Genomic DNA, 19713 nt, shown 5'->3' on the forward strand with positions numbered 1-19713 from the left:
TTTATATCCCGCCCTTTATTATTCATGGTCTCCACAGCTTGTGTATTAGTTCCAGGAGTAATAGATCATGGACTCTCACCATCTGTATGAAAGAAAACATAATTTATGCTTACCTGATTAATTCATTGCTTTCATGGTGGTTAGAGTCCACTAGACCCCTCCATGTGTTTTTTTTTTTTTTTTTTGTGGTGGTGGTTTAATTCTGCTCACATCTTTTTTCCATTTTTGCTCGTATTTCTTTTACTACCCCTTTTGCTTGGCTATATGTAAGACTGAGTTATCAGTGAGGTGGGGTTTGGGAATGTTTGCCTCCTAGTGGCAGGGAAGAGTAATTCCCAGGAGTAATGGATCTTAGACTCTCACCACCATGAAATAAATGAATTTATCAGGTAAGTATAAATAATGTTTTTGCTGTTTTGTGCTTATCCATGTTTGGTAGATTAGATTATTGCAAAAAGGGTTTTCTTATGGATCTGGAATACTGTTGGTCAGAGGTTACAATACAAAGTGAAAGGAAAAAAAAACAATGAAAAACCTGAATTTTCTTGCTGAATGACTTGACATTAAACTACTTCATATGGCTGGATTGGTAAATACCCTATTTTGTTTCACAAGTTCTGCCTTTTTGTAGGTGTGAAATCATTATCAATAAATATGAATTAATTTGCTTTAAGGCAGGAACATTATAAAAATGTTTTTTGTATAAAATATACAACATAAAGAGGAATCTGTCATAGGAAAAGTTGAAATCGGTGTCTTTGCTGACATCTGACAAAGCTTTAGAGATTACCTTGAACAATGCAGATAGCTGAGTTCCTCCACGGATTCTAGGTATGTTCCAGATAAGAGACTGTGCACTGGTCAACAATTCTGCACTTTGTTCTGGACTACTGAGCTCCTGAGAAAGACTGTAGGATAAGAGTATTAAACTGTAAACTCTGAATGACAAGCATGTAACAGAGAAGGATGTTTTAGAGTGCGGAATCTTGAGAAACAAGAAAAGTTAGACTGAACTAACAAGATCATAAGTATATGTAAAATGAACCTGTATGAATTGGAGGCACATATTACTTTAATGAATAGCATCTTACATATATAAATTAATCATATGCACATGTTGCAACAATTATACATGTGTGCAATACTTTATCTGCTGGCTTTTGCCCAACCTGAGTGATTTAGTAAATTGTGAATGGCTCCCATATACACATCAGTGGTCAACATATTGAGCATCTTCCTGCATTTATAATACGTTCCCATCTAAATAGGAGCTCATGTATATAGCAGTGTGCGACTGCTGGAATACGTACCTGCTGGATCCCTTTGGCACAGACAGCTGTATCCGCACATCAATGGCTTGACTAAAAAAATGACAATATTATTCAAATAAATACATTTAATTCTATGGTTTTCTATATATTTCTGTCTCCATTCTAACTTGCTCACCTCTTGGGGCTCAAATCACAGCGCAACTTCAGATAAATCCGTAGACGTCTGTAAAAACATAAAAGAACACTCCTGCTATAGAGCATTACCTTATTTTCCACCTAACTTTTTTTCAAAATATTTTTTCAGTTCCATGCAGGCAAGATACACTGCATACTTACTCAGTTGGAATTTCTCACCTGCTAACAGGGTCTCTCTCAAGACTGGGGAAAATGTGGAATGGGAGGGAAGTTGTAAGACTGTCAGAGATCTGATACTGCATAAGAGTGAGCTGTAAAGAATAAAGGTTAGTTATATCAGGTGAAATAATTGAAGAAAAAAATCTGTTGTCTGGTGTGCAACCTCTTAACAGTACACATTTAGGGGCCTATCTATCAAGCTCCAAAAGGAGCTTGATGGCCCGTGTTTCTGGCGAGTCTTCAGACTCGCCAGAAACAGCAGTAATGAAGCAGCGGTCACAAAGACCGCTGCTCCATAACCTGTCCGCCTGCTCTGAGCAGGCAGACATCGCCGGAAATCAACCCGATCGAGTACGATCGGGTTGACACCCCCCTGCTGGCGGCCCATTGGCCGTGAGTCTGCAGGGGGGCAGCGTTGCACCAGCAGCTCTTGTGAGCTGCTGGTGCAATGCTGAATACGGAGAGCGTGTTGCTCAACGTATTCAGCGAGGTCTGGCGGACCTGCTCTGCACTGTCGGATCAGGTCCGCCAGACCTTGTTAAATAGAGGCCTTAGTCTGAGCATGTCATCTTCAAATATGTTCCCAGTTACATATTTTTTAATATTAAAGTTCTTGCGTATGCTCATTTTATATTGGAGCAAATATGATCACAGCTAACAATTTCACTCATGTTAAGTAAAGCCAGAGAAAGCATTACATTTTAAACAACTTTCCAATTTACATCTATTAACAAATTTGCTTTGTACTCTTTGTATCCTTAGTTGAAGAATAGACCTAGTGTCACATCCTTATGGGTAATGATGGGTTAATCTTTTCAGCCTCAGTCTCATTCTGCAACACCTTTATTAGGCACACCTCTGTTTAGTAACATTGCTTGGTATTGAATGTCCTAACTACAGAGATACTAGCCTCTCCGATAACTTCGGATACTTTTGTCCCAACTTATGCTTTAAGTCTCTTGCTGAGACTTTCTCTGACCTTCCGCATCAGAACTTCTTACTTTCAGCAAGTACCGCTGTACCGGATCCTTCTGTCACCTCTCCCAGCACGGGTTGTTTCAACTCCAGATTCTACACGCTCAGCTGTTTGGCGGGTGACGTCACCGACGGCCGCATCAGATTCATCCGCAACCCCACGCTGCAAACATCTCTCCGGCTGCTCTCTGCTACTTTACACCGCTCTGCTTTGTAACTGTAACATCGCTCTCAGCCACAGGCAACTCTGGTACAACTACTACGATTGGTAACGATCTTTGACTTTTTATTTGTCTCATGTTATTTCAGTAGTATCACTCACCTTACATATCAGTATCTACCTTGCTCATCATATCTGTGTGATCTTACCATACATCCATTCTATCCACCATGTTGTCTTGCTAGTTTTAGTGTCATCCAGATATTGACACTGAGCTAGTAAATAACTATATTAACATCCTAAGTACTTTATACAGGTGTCAGAACCTACTTGTATATATTTATGCTTGGGATTACACACCTAAATTTAAACAATTTATGATATGAACTGTTACATTACTGAGGCCTAATTCTACTATGACTAAAAGTAACTTAGTAAATCTACTTATAATAGTAATAACGAGACTTTGTATGTCTGGGTTGTTACAGGAATACCAAGCCCAAAAAAGTTATATTGGTGTAATGAATCCTGCAGAGCTCTCTAATTATGTGGTCACTCTAGGCCAAAAGGTGGATCAATTAAATTTAGGCCTAAGAGATTTACAAATAGAAAACCAAACCTTGAAAAATATAATTAAAGAAGGGCTTACCCCAGCACCTCATCACACTGACACTCCACCAGAGGCCCCTGTTAGTCCACCTGATAAGTTTAGTGGTGACAGGAAGCAATTTAGACAGTTCATTAATGCTTGTACTTTATTCTTTACCTTAAAACCAAAAACCTTTGCAACTGACAAAATCAAGGTTTTAACAATGATTTCCTATTTAAGGGGTGAACCCAGGGTTTGGGCAGATTCACTTTACGAACAAAATAGTCCTATGCTAAATTCATTTGATGACTTCCTCAGTTCCTTATCTTCCTTATATGAGGACCCCCATAGACAAAGCACTGCAGAGCACAAACTCAGGAATCTGAAGCAAAATAAAAGAGCTCTGGAAGATTACATTTCTGAGTTTAAAATCTGGCAATTAGATTCAGGCTGGAATCAAGTTTCCCTAAAAAGTCAGTTCAGACTAGGACTCTCAGAACAAATTAAAGATGAATTTGCAAGATTAGACTTACCAGATAATTTGGAAGGTTTAATGCAACTAAGCATAAAGATTGATCACAGGATTAGAGAGAGAAAACAGGAAAAAGTTTCTCATGACACTAATATTAAATACCATGATCCCCGAAGTTCTTTGCAACTAAAGGGTATAGAGGAGCCAATGGATATCGGTGCCATCAAGGGACCTCTCACTTTAGAGGAGAAAAACAGAAGAAGACTTAACCATCTATGTCTATACTGTGCTTCAAAGGAACATGATGTTTCCACTTGCCCAGTACTTAAAAGAACTAAAAAGGGTAAGAACTCTGATACATTGTTAACTTTGAAAATTACCAACTCCCAGGTAACAAACTGTACTATTCCAATTTCTTTGCAGTGGGACCACTGCCGCCTCAGCTCTGAAGCTGTCATTGACTCTGGCGCATATTCCAGTTATATTGATTATGCACTCGCCAAGTTTAATAAAATACCTCTTGTTAAGAAGCAAAAACCTGTTCTGGTGCGCCTTATTGACGGTAAACAACTTGAGTCAGGGCCTATAACACACCAGACAGTTCCCATACTGGTAACAACACATAATAACCACCGCGAGTACATAACTTTTGATGTACTTACTTCACCCATCTATTCTTTAATACTTGGGTTAAAATGGCTTAGGTTACACCAACCCACGATAATATGGGATTCCAACACTGTGCATTTTAACTCCCCATATTGTCAATCTACATGTACACCAAAAACACAAATACTGTCAGTCACAGAGGTTCAAATACCACAACAATACAAAGAATTTGAGCAAGTTTTCTGTAAAAGAGAGGCCGAAACTCTCCCTCCACATAGGCCATATGATTGCCCAATAGATTTAATCCCGGGATCAGACATTCCCTATGGCCACATTTTTCCGTTATCTGAAAATGAGTTATCTCATTTAAAAACATATATAAACGAAAACTTACGGAAAGGGTTTATAAGACCTTCCACCTCTCCAGCAGGAGCAGGTATCTTTTTTGTTAAAAACAAAGATCATTCCCTGCGTCCAATTGTAGACTATAGGGAATTAAATAAAAGAACTGTTAAAAACCGTTACCCCCTTCCTTTGATTCCGGAGTTAATAGAACATCTTAGGGGAGCATCTATATTTACAAAGCTTGACTTAAGGGGTGCATATAATCTGATAAGAATTAGACCAGGTGATGAATGGCTTACGGCGTTCAGAACCCGTTATGGATTATACGAATACACCGTAATGCCTTTCGGGCTCTGTAACGCCCCTGCTACCTTTCAAAGGTTCATAAATGATATATTCAGAGATCTTCTTGATATGTCAATGGTGATTTACCTAGACGACATATTAATTTATTCATCTAACATCGATGAACACATTAAGTTAGTCAGAACTGTACTATCTAGGCTACAGGCACATCACTTGTACGTGAAACTAGAGAAGTGTATCTTCCATTCTCAGGAGATTACATTTCTGGGATACCACATTACACCACAGGGTATCTCCATGGAAACCGACAAGGTTTCAACTATACTAAACTGGCCAATCCCAAAAACGAAGAAAGACGTTCAGAAGTTTTTAGGTTTTTCTAATTTCTACCGAAAATTTATAAGGAATTTTGCTAACATAACTAAACCCCTAACAGAACTAACAAAGAACCAAACTCCATTCATATGGTCACAAAACACAAACAAAGTTTTCCAGTATTTGAAAACATGTTTCACTACAGCACCCATACTTTCTTTTCCCAAATCAAACCTCCAATATATTTTAGAGGTTGACGCCTCCCACTACGCTATTGGCGCCATCCTATCCCAACGCCCCTCACCTGAAGAACCCATACACCCTATTGCATTCTATTCTAGAGTTCTAACAGCTTCAGAATTAAATTATCATATTGGAGAGAAGGAGCTACTTGCCATGAAAGCTGCTCTAGAGCATTGGAGGCATCTCCTAGAGGGTACTGACAAACCTATCCAAATTTATACAGATCATAGAAACCTCCAATACCTTAAAACCCATAGGACATTGACTTCTAGACAAGTCAGATGGAGTCTCTTCTTTTCAAGGTTCACATATAACATAACTTATAGACCCGCATCAAAAAATAAAAAAGCTGACATTCTTTCAAGACTACCAGAAATACCTACTGTACAACCACCATATGGAACTATCATTCCAGATCACTGCTTTCAAGAATCACTTGGATTACTATTTAATGAAGGATTTTCCTTCCAAGAACATCAGCAAACTGATATTACACTGCCTCAACACTTGCTAAAAAGAGGTAGTGACGGGTTATACCATAAAGACAATAAAGTATATGTACCTCCTTCTCTAAGAAACTCTATACTTAAAGCCATGCATGATTCAACCTTAACAGGACACCCAGGGGTACAAAGGACCTTAGAACTTACTAAGAGATCTTACTGGTGGCCACATATGTCCACAGATATACAGAAATACATTCAGTCTTGTGACAAATGCACTACCTGCAAGATTGAAAAACACAAGCCGGTTGGATATCTACTCTCCTTACCCATACCTGAAAAACCTTGGACTCATATAGCTGCTGACTTTATAGTTGAGCTACCAAAATCCAGCAATAACACCACCATCATGGTGGTTGTTGATTTGTTCACGAAGATGGCACACTTCATTCCGTTTCACAAACTGCCTACCTCTATGGAATCCGCATCCCTACTTATTGATAATGTCATAAAACTACATGGGCTGCCTCTGTCAATCACCACAGACAGAGGAACGCAATTTACTTCTAGAATGTGGAGAGAACTCTGTAAGGCTCTTTCCATTGAACAACGTTTAAGTACCGCATACCATCCCCAGACTAACGGTCAAACGGAGCGAACGAATCAGTGGTTGGAGGAATATCTTAGATGTTTTGCCACGCAAAATCAAGATAACTGGTCATCACTACTTCCTTTGGCAGAGTTTGCCCATAACAACGCTCATCATTCCACTATCAAGACCACTCCGTTCTTCGCCAACTATGGATTTCATCCACTGTTCCATATCAACCCTCAATATGACAGTCAGTGCCCAGTAGTTAATGACACCACTAACAGTATCGCTGAAACCTTTTCTATTCTTGCCGACAATATCAAAACTGCTCAGGATAGACAGAAAGTTTACTATAATCTTAGGAGAAGACCAGCACCTGAATATATGATTGGAGATCTGGTGTGGCTATCAACGAGGAACCTTCGTCTCAGTACACCCACAAGGAAATTGAATAGGTTCTTTATTGGACCCTTCCCAATAAAAAGGATAATAAACTCCAATGCAGTCACTTTGCAACTTCCCGATGACTATAGGATACACCCCACCTTTCACGTTAACCTGCTAAAGCCGTACAAAGAATTAAGAAATCCGTCTACAAGTTCTACTACTCAGGTCCCTATTATTCCAGATTGTGAATTTGAGGTGGAGAAGATATTAGACTCAAGAAGAGTTTCTGGCCGCTTGCAGTACTTAATACGTTGGAAAGGGTATTCATCTGAAGATGATTCCTGGGAGCCTTCCGTTAACCTGTCCGCCCCAAGACTCATTTCTATCTTTCATCGGCGTAACCCGGACAGGCCACATCCTTGAACCCCAGAGTGGTTCATTTTGGGGGACCCCTCTGTCACATCCTTATGGGTAATGATGGGTTAATCTTTTCAGCCTCAGTCTCATTCTGCAACACCTTTATTAGGCACACCTCTGTTTAGTAACATTGCTTGGTATTGAATGTCCTAACTACAGAGATACTAGCCTCTCCGATAACTTCGGATACTTTTGTCCCAACTTATGCTTTAAGTCTCTTGCTGAGACTTTCTCTGACCTTCCGCATCAGAACTTCTTACTTTCAGCAAGTACCGCTGTACCGGATCCTTCTGTCACCTCTCCCAGCACGGGTTGTTTCAACTCCAGATTCTACACGCTCAGCTGTTTGGCGGGTGACGTCACCGACGGCCGCATCAGATTCATCCGCAACCCCACGCTGCAAACATCTCTCCGGCTGCTCTCTGCTACTTTACACCGCTCTGCTTTGTAACTGTAACATCGCTCTCAGCCACAGGCAACTCTGGTACAACTACTACGATTGGTAACGATCTTTGACTTTTTATTTGTCTCATGTTATTTCAGTAGTATCACTCACCTTACATATCAGTATCTACCTTGCTCATCATATCTGTGTGATCTTACCATACATCCATTCTATCCACCATGTTGTCTTGCTAGTTTTAGTGTCATCCAGATATTGACACTGAGCTAGTAAATAACTATATTAACATCCTAAGTACTTTATACAGGTGTCAGAACCTACTTGTATATATTTATGCTTGGGATTACACACCTAAATTTAAACAATTTATGATATGAACTGTTACATTACTGAGGCCTAATTCTACTATGACTAAAAGTAACTTAGTAAATCTACTTATAATAGTAATAACGAGACTTTGTATGTCTGGGTTGTTACACCTAGGTTGGTTTATAGGAGTTTAGGAACCTTCAGCATTCTATGGCATCCATGTTTGCAAAAATGTTTATAGCAATGTTATGGATAGTTGCAAGCACTGCTATCAGATGGGCGAAAAATGCTTGCTTCTGAACTCACCTAGGATTTGTTTAACAAAGGATACCAGGAGAAGTACGCAAAATTGATCAAGTAAACTGGAAAGTTATTTAAAATGTCATGTTCTGTCTTTAATTCCACGGTATACTGCAGTATGTAAATAGTCACCTAGATTACGAGTTTTGCGTTAGAAGCTGTGCGGTGCTAACGATCAGTTTATGCTCACCGCTCACTTACAGACAACGCTGGTATTACGGGTTTTTAGAAACCCGGCGTTAACCGCAAAAAAGTGAGCGAAGAGCAAAATTTTGCTCCACATCTCACCTCAATACCAGCGCTGCTTACGTTAGCGGCAAACAGGTAAAACGTGCTTGTGCACGATTTCCCCATAGGAACCAATGGGGGAGAGCCGGCTGAAAAAAAGCAGCGTAAAGCTCCTAACGCAGCCCTATTGATTCCTATGGGGAAATAAAAGTTATGTCTACACCTAACAACCTAACATGAACCCCGAGTCTAAACACCCCCGACATCGCCGACACCTGCATTATATTATTAACCCCTAATCTGCCGCTCCGGACATCGCCACCACTTACATTATAGTTATGAACCCCTAATCTGCTGCCCCCAACATCGCCGAACCCTACATTATATTTATTAACCCCTAATCTGCCGCCCCCAATGTTGCCGCAACCTAACTACATTTATTAACCCCTAATCTGCCACCCACAACGTCGCCACCACTATAATTTATTAACCCCTAAACCTAAGTCTAACCCTAACCCCCCCCTAATTTAAATAAAATTACAATAATTCTAAATAAAATTACTACAATTAACTAAATAATTCCTATTTAAAACTAAATACTTACCTACACTACCCTACACTAAATTACAAATAGCCCTTAAAAGGGCCTTTTGCGGGGCATTGCCCCAAAGTAATCAACTCTTTTACCTGTGAAAAAAAAGTACAAATACCCCCCCAACATTAAAACCCACCACCCACACAACCAACCCTACTCTAAAACCCACCCAATCCCCCCTTAAAAACACCTAACACTAACCCCTTGAAGATCACCCTACCGTGAGACGTCTTCACCCAACCGGGCAGAAGTGGTCCTCCAGACGGGCAAAAGTCTTCATCCAACCGGGCAGAAGTGGTCCTCCAGACGGGCAGAAGTCTTCATCCAGACGGCATCTTCTATCTTCATCCATCCGGCGCAGAGCGGGTCCATCTTCAAGACATCCGACGCGGAGCATCCTCTCAATCCGGAGTCTTCTTCAACAATGACGGTTCCTTTAAGTGACGTCATCCAAGATGGCATCCCTTCAATTCCGATTGGCTGATAGAATTCTATCAGCCAATCGGAATTAAGGTAGGAAAAATCCTATTGGCTGATGCAATCAGCCAATAGGATTGAAGTTCAATCCTATTGGCTGATCCAATCAGTCAATAGGATTGAGCTTGCATTCTATTGGCTGTTCCAATCAGTCAATAGAATGCGAGCTCAATCCTATTGGCTGATTGCATCAGCCAATAGGATTTTTCCTACCTTAATTCTGATTGTCTGATAGAATTCTATCAGCCAATCGGAATTGAAGGGACGCCATCTTGGATGACGTCACTTAAAGGAACCGTCAATTACTATTACTATTGTAATTTAGTGTAGGGTAGGGCTTTTTTTATTTTGGGGGAGCTTTTTATTTTGTTAGGGGGATTAGATTAGGTGTAATTAGTTTAAAAATCTTGTAATTTGTTTATTATTTTATGTAATTTAGTGTTTGTTTTTTTCGTACTTTAGATAATTTTTTTAAATTGTAATTAATTGTATTTAATTTAGGTAATTAATTTAATTGTAGTGTTAGGTGTAATTGTAATTTAGGTTAGGTTTTATTTTACAGGTACATTTGTCTTTATTTTAACTAGGTAGTTATTAAATAGTTAATAACTATTTAATAACTATTCTACCTAGTTAAAATAAATACAAACTTGCCTGTAAAATAAAAATAAAGCCTAAGCTAGCTACAATGTAACTATTAGTTATATTGTAGCTAACTTAGGGTTTATTTTACAGGTAAGTATTTAGTTTTAAATAGGAATAATTTAGTGAATTGTAGTAATTTTATTTAAATTTATTTAAATTATATTTAAGTTAGGGGGGTTAGGGTTAGGCTTAGGGGTTAATAAATTTATTATAGTGGTGGCGACGTTGGGGGCAGCAAATTAGGGGTTAATAAATTTAGGTAGGTGTCGGCGATGTTAGGGCCGGCAGATTAGGGGTTAATAATATTTAAATAGTGTTTGTGATGCGGGATTGCGGCGGTTTAGGGGTTAATATATTTATTATTTTGGTGGTGATGTCCGATTCGACAGATTAGGGGTTAAAAATGTTATTTTAGTGTTTGCGATGTAGGAGGGCCTCGGTTTAGGGGTTAATAGGTAGTTTATGGGTGTTAGTGTACCTTTTAGCACTTTAGTTAAGAGTTTTTTTCTACGGCGTTGTAGTGTAAAACTCTTAACTACTGACTTTAAAATTCAGTACCATGCTTGACAGGAGAGGGTCTACCGCTCACTTTTGGTCAAACTAGTAATACCGGCGCTATGCAAGTCCCATTGAAAAAAGAGGATACGCAATTGACGTAAGTGGATTTGCGGTATTTCCGAGTCTGGCCAAAAACGTGAGCGGTACACCTGTACCTGCAAGACGCGTAATACCAGCGGGCGTTAAAAAGCAGCATTGGGACCGGCCACAGATGCTTTTTTAAGCCTAACACACAACTCGTAATCTAGCTGAGTGTTCATGTAACTGTTTTATTTATATTTGGTGGCTAATATTGGGATTTATACACAGGCTTTATTTTTAAAATGTTTCTTTGCAATACATAGACGGTATTAAATAGGAGCATCTCACTTGACCCTGGAAGGATTCATTGAGTAAGATTTCAATGAGCCCTCCTGTTGTCTTAAGAGCTATTCTATGTAGGTTGCACACATATAGGATGCACAGTATAACTGCATCACATATTGAAATAAATTAGACTATGGGGTTTGTCTGAGTGCTGGCTGGTGAGTTTATAAGCTTCTGTCAAACTATAGTACTAAAACCCCTTTCTTTTATAAAATGGTGACAATCCATGAGCCATCACATGTGGGAGGAGGCAAAAAACACTCAACATAACAGAGCTTTTAATCCCTCCCACAATCGATCTGTTAATTTTATGCCTCCAGCAAGGAGTGATGGTGAAATTTAAAGGGACATGAAACATTTTTTTTTTCCTTTCGTGTTTCAGATAGAGCATACATTTTTAACCCCTTAGTGACCACAGCACTTTTTAATTGTCTTACCTTTTGGGACCAGGGCTATTTTTACATTTCTTTGGTGTTTGTGTTTTGCTGTAATTTTACTCTTATTCGTTTACTGTACCCACACATAGTATATACCATTTTCTCACCATTAAATGTACTTTCTAAAGATACCATTATTTTCATCATATCTTATAATTTCCTATAAAAAAAATATCAAATATGATGAAAAAATTGAAAAAAAACACTTTTTCTAACTTTAACCCCCAAAATCTGTTACACATCTACAACCATCAAACAACACCCATGCTAAATAGTTTCTAAATTTTGTCCTAAGTTTAGAAATACCCAATGTTTACATGTTCTATGTTTTTTTTGCAAGTTATAGGGCAATAAATACAAGAAGCACTTTGCTATTTCCAAACCATTTTTTTTTAAATTAGCAATAGTTACATTGTAACACTGATATCAGGAATCCCTGAATAACCCTTCAAATGTATATATTTTTTATAGTAGACAACCCAAAGTAAAAAAACACAATTTATGCTTACCTGATAAATTTATTTCTCTTGTGGTGTATCCAGTCCACGGATCATCCATTACTTGTGGGATATTCTCCTTCCCAACAGGAAGTTGCAAGAGGACACCCACAGCAGAGCTGTTATATAGCTCCTCCCCTAACTGCCATATCCAGTCATTCGACCGAAACAAGCCGAGAAAGGAGAAACCATAGGGTGCAGTGGTGACTGTAGTTTAATCTAAAATTTTGACCTGCCTTAAAATGACAGGGCGGGCCGTGGACTGGATACACCACAAGAGAAATAAATTTATCAGGTAAGCATAAATTGTGTTTTCTCTTGTAAGGTGTATCCAGTCCACGGATCATCCATTACTTGTGGGATACCAATACAAAAGCTAAAGTACACGGATGAAGGGAGGGACAAGGCAGGTACTTAAACGGAAGGTACCACTGCCTGTAAAACCTTTCTCCCAAAAATAGCCTCCGAAGAAGCAAAAGTATCAAATTTGTAGAATTTGGAAAAAGTATGAAGCGAAGACCAAGTCGACGCCTTGCAAATCTGTTCAACAGAAGCCTCATTTTTAAAGGCCCAAGTAGAAGCCACAGCTCTAGTAGAATGAGCTGTAATCCTTTCAGGAGGCTGCTGTCCAGCAGTCTCATAGGCTAAGCGGATTATGCTTCTTAGCCAAAAAGAAAGAGAGGTTGCCGAAGCCTTTTGACCTCTTCTCTGTCCAGAGTAAACAACAAACAAAGCAGATGTTTGACGAAAATCTTTAGTAGCTTGTAAGTAAAACTTTAAAGCACGAACCACGTCCAGAAGTTCCTTCTTTGAAGAAGGATTAGGACAAATATAATCCAAATATCGGCCAATTCCATTTGTTTTTTAATGCATTTTTAATACATTTATGATGTTTTATTATTGTTTTTAGATGCCGGCATCCTTAGTAAATTGTGTATGTGTTAACACGATATTTGCCTAAACCGCTATATAAATTCATTATATATAAAAATACTTCTTAGTAACATTGGTTTCTCCAGTTATTTCATTGTATAATCTAAACTATCTGTTGGTTAGCTCTATCTTTAGAGCGCTTATCCCACACCTATCTTTATTTTCTCTTATCAATAGTCTGAAATTTGAGATTCTTCAGACAACATAAGGGATTTAAGCATTAACCATTTGATTAGCACTCACACCACCCTTCTTTCTTTTGTACGCAGAACTACCTTATCTGCATGTAAGATCAGATAAGGAGAATCACATTGTAAAGCAGATAACTCGGAGACTCTACGAGCCGAGGAAATAGCCATCAAAAAAAGAACTTTCCAAGATAAAAGCTTGATATCTATGGAATGAAGAGGTTCAAACGGAACCCCTTGAAGAACTTTAAGAACCAAATTTAAGCTCCATGGGGGAGCAACAGGTTTAAACACAGGATTGATTCTAACCAACGCCTGACAAAACGCCTGAACGTCTGGAACATCCGCCAGACGCTTGTGCAAAAGAATAGACAGTGCAGAGATCTGTCCCTTCAAAGAACTAGCTGATAATCCTTTCTCCAAACCCTCTTGGAGAAAGATAATATCCTGGGAATCCTAACCTTACTCCATGAGTAATTCTTGGATTCACACCAATAAAGATATTTACGCCATATCTTATGGTAGATTTTCCTGGTAACAGGCTTTCGTGCCTGTATTAAGGTATCAATGACAGACTTGGAGAAGCCACACTTTGATAAAATCAAGCGTTCAATCTCCATGCAGTCAGTCTCAGAGAAATTAGATTTGGATGATTGAAAGGACCTTGAAGTAGAAGGTCTCGTCTCAAAGGCAGAGTCCATGGTGGAAAGGATAACATGTCCACTAGGTCTGCATACCAGGTCGTGCGTGGCCACGCAGGCGCTATCAAAATCACCGATGCTCTCTCCGGCTTGATTTTGGCAATCAGTCGAGGGAGCAGAGGAAATGGTGGAAACACATAAGCCAGGTTGAAAGACCAAGGCGCTGCTAGAGCATCTATCAGCGTCGCTTCCGGGTCCCTGGACCTGGATCCGTAATAAGGAAGCTTGGCGTTCTGGCGAGACGCCATGAGATCCAGTTCTGGTTTGCCCCAACGATGAATCAATTGAGCAAACACCTCCGGATGGAGTTCCCACTCCCCCGGATGAAAAGTCTGACGACTGAGAAAATCCGCCTCCCAGTTCTCTACACCTGGGATATGGATCGCTGATAGGTGGCAAGTGTGTTTCTCTGCCCAACGAATTATTTTGGAGACTTCTAACATTGCTAAGGAACTCCTTGTTCCCCCTTGATGGTTGATGTAAGCCACAGTCGTGATGTTGTCCGACTGAAATCTGATGAACCTCAGGGTTGTTAACTGAGGCCAAGCCTGAAGAGCATTGAATATTGCCCTCAATTCCAGAATATTTATTGGGAGGAGTTTCTCCTCCTGAGTCCACGATCCCTGAGCCTTCAGGGAGTTCCAGACTGCACCCCAACCTAGAAGGCTGGCATCTGTCGTTACAATTGTCCAATCTGGCCTGCGAAAGGTCATCCCTTTGGACAGATGGACCCGAGATAGCCACCAGAGAAGAGAATCTCTGGTCTCTTGATCCAGATTTAGTAAAGGGGACAAATCTGTGTAATCCCCATTCCACTGACTGAGCATGCATAAATGCAGCGGTCTGAGATGTAGGCGCGCAAACGGAACTATGTCCATTGCCGCTACCATTAAGCCGATTACCTCCATGCACTGAGCCACCGAAGGGCGCGGAATAGAGTGGAGAAAACAGCAAGAATTTAGAAGTTTTGATAACCTGGACTCCGTCAGGTAAATTTTCATCTTTACAGAATCTATCAGAGTCCCTAGGAAGGAGACTCTTGTGAGTGGGGACAGAGAACTCTTCTCGTTCACTTTCCACCCGTGCGACCTCAGAAATGCCAGAACTATGTCCGTATGGGACTTGGCAATTTGGAAATTTGACGCCTGTATCAGGATGTCGTCTAGATAAGGGGCCACTGCTATGCCCCGCGGCCTTAGAACCGCCAGAAGCGACCCCAGAACCTTTGTAAAAATTCTTGGGGCTGTAGCTAACCCGAAGGGAAGAGCCACAAACTGGTAATGCCTGTCCAGAAAGGCAAACCTTAGGAACCGATGATGATCTTTGTGTATCGGAATGTGAAGGTAAGCATCCTTTAGATCCACTGTAGTCATATATTGACCCTCCTGGATCATAGGTAGGATGGTCCGAATAGTTTCCATTTTGAATGATGGAACTCTGAGGAATTTGTTTAAGATCTTTAGATCTAAGATTGGTCTGAAGGTTCCCTCTTTTTTGGGAACCACAAACAGATTTGAGTAAAATCCCTGTCCCTGTTCCTCCTTTGGAACTGGATGGATCACTCCCATAACTAGGAGGTCTTGCACACAGTGTAAGAATGCCTCTTTCTTTATCTGGTTGACAGATAATCGTGAAAGGTGAAATCTCCCTTGTGGAGGAGAAGCCTTGAAGTCCAGAAGATACCCTGGAGATATAATCTCCAACACCCAGGGATCCTGAACATCTCTTGCCCACGCCTGAGCGAAGAGAGAAAGTCTGCCCCCTACTAGATCCGTTACCGGATAGGGGGCCGTTCCTTCATGCTGTCTTAGAGGCAGCAGCAGGCTTTTTGGCCTGCTTGCCTTTGTTCCAGGACTGGTTAGGTTTCCAGGCCGTCTTGGACTGAGCAAAAGTTCCCTCTTGTTTTGTAGCAGAGGAAGTTGATGCTGCATTTGCCTTGAAGTTTCGAAAGGCACGAAAATTAGACTGTTTGGACCTGTCCTGAGGAAGGGCATGACCCTTACCCCCAGTAATGTCAGCAATAATTTCCTTCAACCCAGGCCCGAATAGGGTCTGCCCCTTGAAGGGAATGTTAAGTAGTTTAGACTTTGAGGTCACGTCAGCTGACCAAGATTTAAGCCCTACGCGCCTGGATGGCAAATCCAGAATTCTTAGCCGTTAGTTTAGTCAAATGAACAATGGCATCAGAAACAAAAGAATTAGCTAGCTTAAGTGCTCTAAGCTTGTTAAGTACGTCCTCCAATGGAGTCGTTGTCTGTAAAGCCTCTTCCAGAGACTCAAACCAGAACGCCGCAGCAGCAGTGACAGGAGCAATGCATGCAAGGGGCTGCAGGATAAAACCTTGTTGAATAAACATTTTCTTAAGGTAACCCTCTAATTTTTTATCCATAGGATCTGAAAAAGCACAACTGTCCTCGACAGGGATAGTAGTACGCTTTGCTAAAGTAGAAACTGCTCCCTCCACCTTAGGGACCGTCTGCCATAAGTCCCGTGTGGTGGCGTCTATGGGAAACATTTTTCTAAAAATAGGAGGGGGGGAAAACGGCACACCGGGTCTATCCCACTCTTTATTAATAATTTCTGTAAACCTTTTAGGTATTGGAAAAACCTCAATACACACCGGCACTGCAAAGTATTTATCCAGTCTACACAATTTCTCTGGCACTGCAATTGTGTCACAGTCATTCAGAGCAGCTAAAACCTCCCTAAGCAAAACACGGAGGTTCTCAAGCTTAAATTTAAAAGTAGAAATCTCAGTATCAGGTTTCCCTGAGTCAGAGATATCCCCCACAGACTGAAGCTCTCCTTCTTCAGCTTCTGCATATTGTGAGGCAGTATCAGACATGGCTCTTAAAACGTCTGTATGCTCTGTATTACACCTAACACCAGAGCTATCACGCTTTCCTCTAAATTCAGGTAGTCTGGCTAATACCGCTGACAGTGTATTATCCATGACTGCCGCCATATCTTGTAAAGTAATCGCTATGGGCGCCCTAGATGTACTTGGCGCCATTTGAGCGTGAGTCCCTTGAGCGGGAGTCAAAGGGTCTGACACGTGGGGAGAGTTAGTCGGCATAACTTCCCCCTCGCCAGAATCCTCTGGTGATAAATTTTTTAAAGACAAAAGCTGATCTTTATTGTTTAAAGTGAAATCAATACATTTAGTACACATTCTCATATGGGGTTCCACCATGGCTTCTAAACATAATGAACAAGGAGTTTCCTCTATGTCAGACATGTTTGTACAGACTAGCAATGAGACTAGCAAGCTTGGAAAACACTTTAAATCAAGTTAACAAGCAAATATAAAAAACGGTACTGTGCCTTTAAGAGAAACAAATTTTGTCAAAATTTGAAAAACAGTGAAAAAAGGCAGTAAATTCAACGAAATTTTTACAGTGTATGTAATAGGTTAGCAGAGCATTGCACCCACTTGCAAATGGATGATTAACCCCTTAATGCAAAAAACGGATCACAACAACTGCCACAGCTCAACTGTGGCCCTACCTTCCTCAATAAATGACTTTTGAAGCCTTTAGAGCCCTTCAGAGATGTCCTATAGCATGCAGGGGACTGCTGAGGGAAGCTGAATGTCTCTGTCTGTAATTTTAACTGCGCAAAAAAGCGCTAAAATAGGCCCCTCCCACTCATACTACAACAGTGGAAAGCCTCAGGAAACTGTTTCTAGGCAAAAATCAAGCCAGCCATGTGGAAAAAACTAGGCCCCAATAAGTTTTATCACCAAAGCATATATAAAAACGATTAAACATGCCAGCAAATGTTTTATATTGCACATTTATGAGAGTATATATCTCTAATAGTAAGCCTGATACTAGTCGCTATTAAATAACTGTATTTAGGCTTAACTTACATTAATCCGGTATCAGCAGCATTTTCTAGCAATTCCATCCCTAGAAAAACTTAAAACTGCACATACCTTATTGCAGGATAACCTGCACGCCATTCTCCCTCTGAAGTTACCTCACTCCTCAGACCTATGTGAGAACAGCAGTGGATCTTAGTTACTTCTGCTAAGATCATAGAAAACGCAGGCAGATTCTTCTTCTAAATGCTGCCTGAGATAAAACAGTACAACTCCGGTACCATTTAAAAATAATAAACTTTTGATTGAAGACAAAAACTAACTATATTTCACCACTTTCCTCTTACTACCTCCATCTTTGTTGAGAGTTGCAAGAGAATGACTGGGTATGGCAGTTAGGGGAGGAGCTATATAACAGCTCTGCTGTGGGTGTCCTCTTGCAACTTCCTGTTGGGAAGGAGAATATCCCACAAGTAATGGATGATCTGTGGACTGGATACACCATTTTTCTTTAGTTTACCTGCCCCCCTCAATACACTCCCCACCTCCCCCTCCCAGATCCCTTTCCCCAACACTTATTTCCCCTCCTTCCCTCACTCTCCATGAGGCTCCATAACAGTAGCGGGCGCACGCGATCCCGCCCCTCATGCGAGCGCTCCCGGATCTGGAACTACTTTGCAGCGATGGGCCACCCACCTGCCTTCCTCGTATCACTCGTGGACCCCTCTGCATCAGTTGCCTAAAAAAAGGGTATTGCACGATGCCTCAACATCGAGGCATCGCTGCAATACCCTGAAAGGATCTGGAAGCGATCACGATTGCTTACAATGCTTGAAACCCCAGAGGACGTTCCAGGCACGTCCTTGGTCATTAACTGACACCCAATGTAGTACGTGCCTGACACGTCCTCGGTCGCCAAGGGGTTAAACAAAACCAATGTGTTAAGCTAACTTCCAGTAGTACATTGCTGCTCTTTAAACAAAGGATACCAAGATAATGAAACAAATTAGATTAAAGAAGTTAATTTTAAAGTTAATTAAAATTGTATGCTCTATCTCATTGTTTCTCAACCGTGGTCCTCAAGTACCCCCAACAGGCCAGGTTTTTATTATAGCTGAACCAGTGCACAGGTAAAATAATCGGCTGATGGGTGAGAGCAGGTTTGTAACCATGGTGTTACTGATCAGCTGATTACTTCACCTGTGCACTGGTTTAGCTATAATGAGAAAATGGTCTGTTCCGGGTACTTGAGGACCGCATTCTATCTGAATCATGAAAGAAAAATGGCATGTCCCTTTAAGATCTTCATATAATTTCACAGTGGTTTTCTAACCAATTTGAGACCCATTTCCTCAGAGAACCAGATACTAGCAATGATTATCTTCTCCCAGTGCGGAGATGCTACCAGCCTCCCAGGTAAAATGTGGGTATGCCTGCTAACCCCATGGTTTACAGTGTGCTGCTTTTTGTTATAGCTTTTCAGATCCTTGGCACTGTGCTTGCACTGCCTTGGATGGGCCCATTTACTGCAAGAAGTCTTCTGCAGCTTAAGTAAGCATGGTAGACTAAGATGCTGACCGGAAAGTACCGTGCACCTTCATAGCCCGCAGGCCATTAGTATGACCATGTACACTTTTCACATAGCTTGAGTACATATTCTCATACACCATTTTACACAGTTTTAGGCACTTTTACCCACAACAAAAGCAGCAGGCTCTCATATGATAAAGGACTTTAAGCTATATTGGAAGTTCAGTATCAATGAAACTGTATCT

At 40.7% G+C, this 19713-nt stretch overlaps 1 protein-coding gene across 3 annotated transcripts in view; it reads right to left on the reverse strand.

The window, feature by feature from the left end:
• AP4M1 (adaptor related protein complex 4 subunit mu 1) overlaps positions 1-19713 on the reverse strand; it is a 217014-nt gene that overhangs the window by 70938 nt on the left and 126363 nt on the right. For all 3 annotated transcript variants that reach the window (XM_053718267.1, XM_053718268.1, XM_053718269.1), the window contains exons 12-15: positions 1626-1717; positions 1447-1494; positions 1311-1361; positions 791-908 (exon numbers count right to left, since the gene is read on the reverse strand). In XM_053718267.1, coding sequence (XP_053574242.1) covers positions 791-908; positions 1311-1361; positions 1447-1494; positions 1626-1717 — 309 coding nt within the window. The remainder of the gene's footprint in view (positions 1-790; positions 909-1310; positions 1362-1446; positions 1495-1625; positions 1718-19713) is intronic.

Source organism: Bombina bombina, chromosome 6 (assembly GCF_027579735.1).
Source record: "Bombina bombina isolate aBomBom1 chromosome 6, aBomBom1.pri, whole genome shotgun sequence".
Taxonomy (NCBI): domain Eukaryota; kingdom Metazoa; phylum Chordata; class Amphibia; order Anura; family Bombinatoridae; genus Bombina; species Bombina bombina.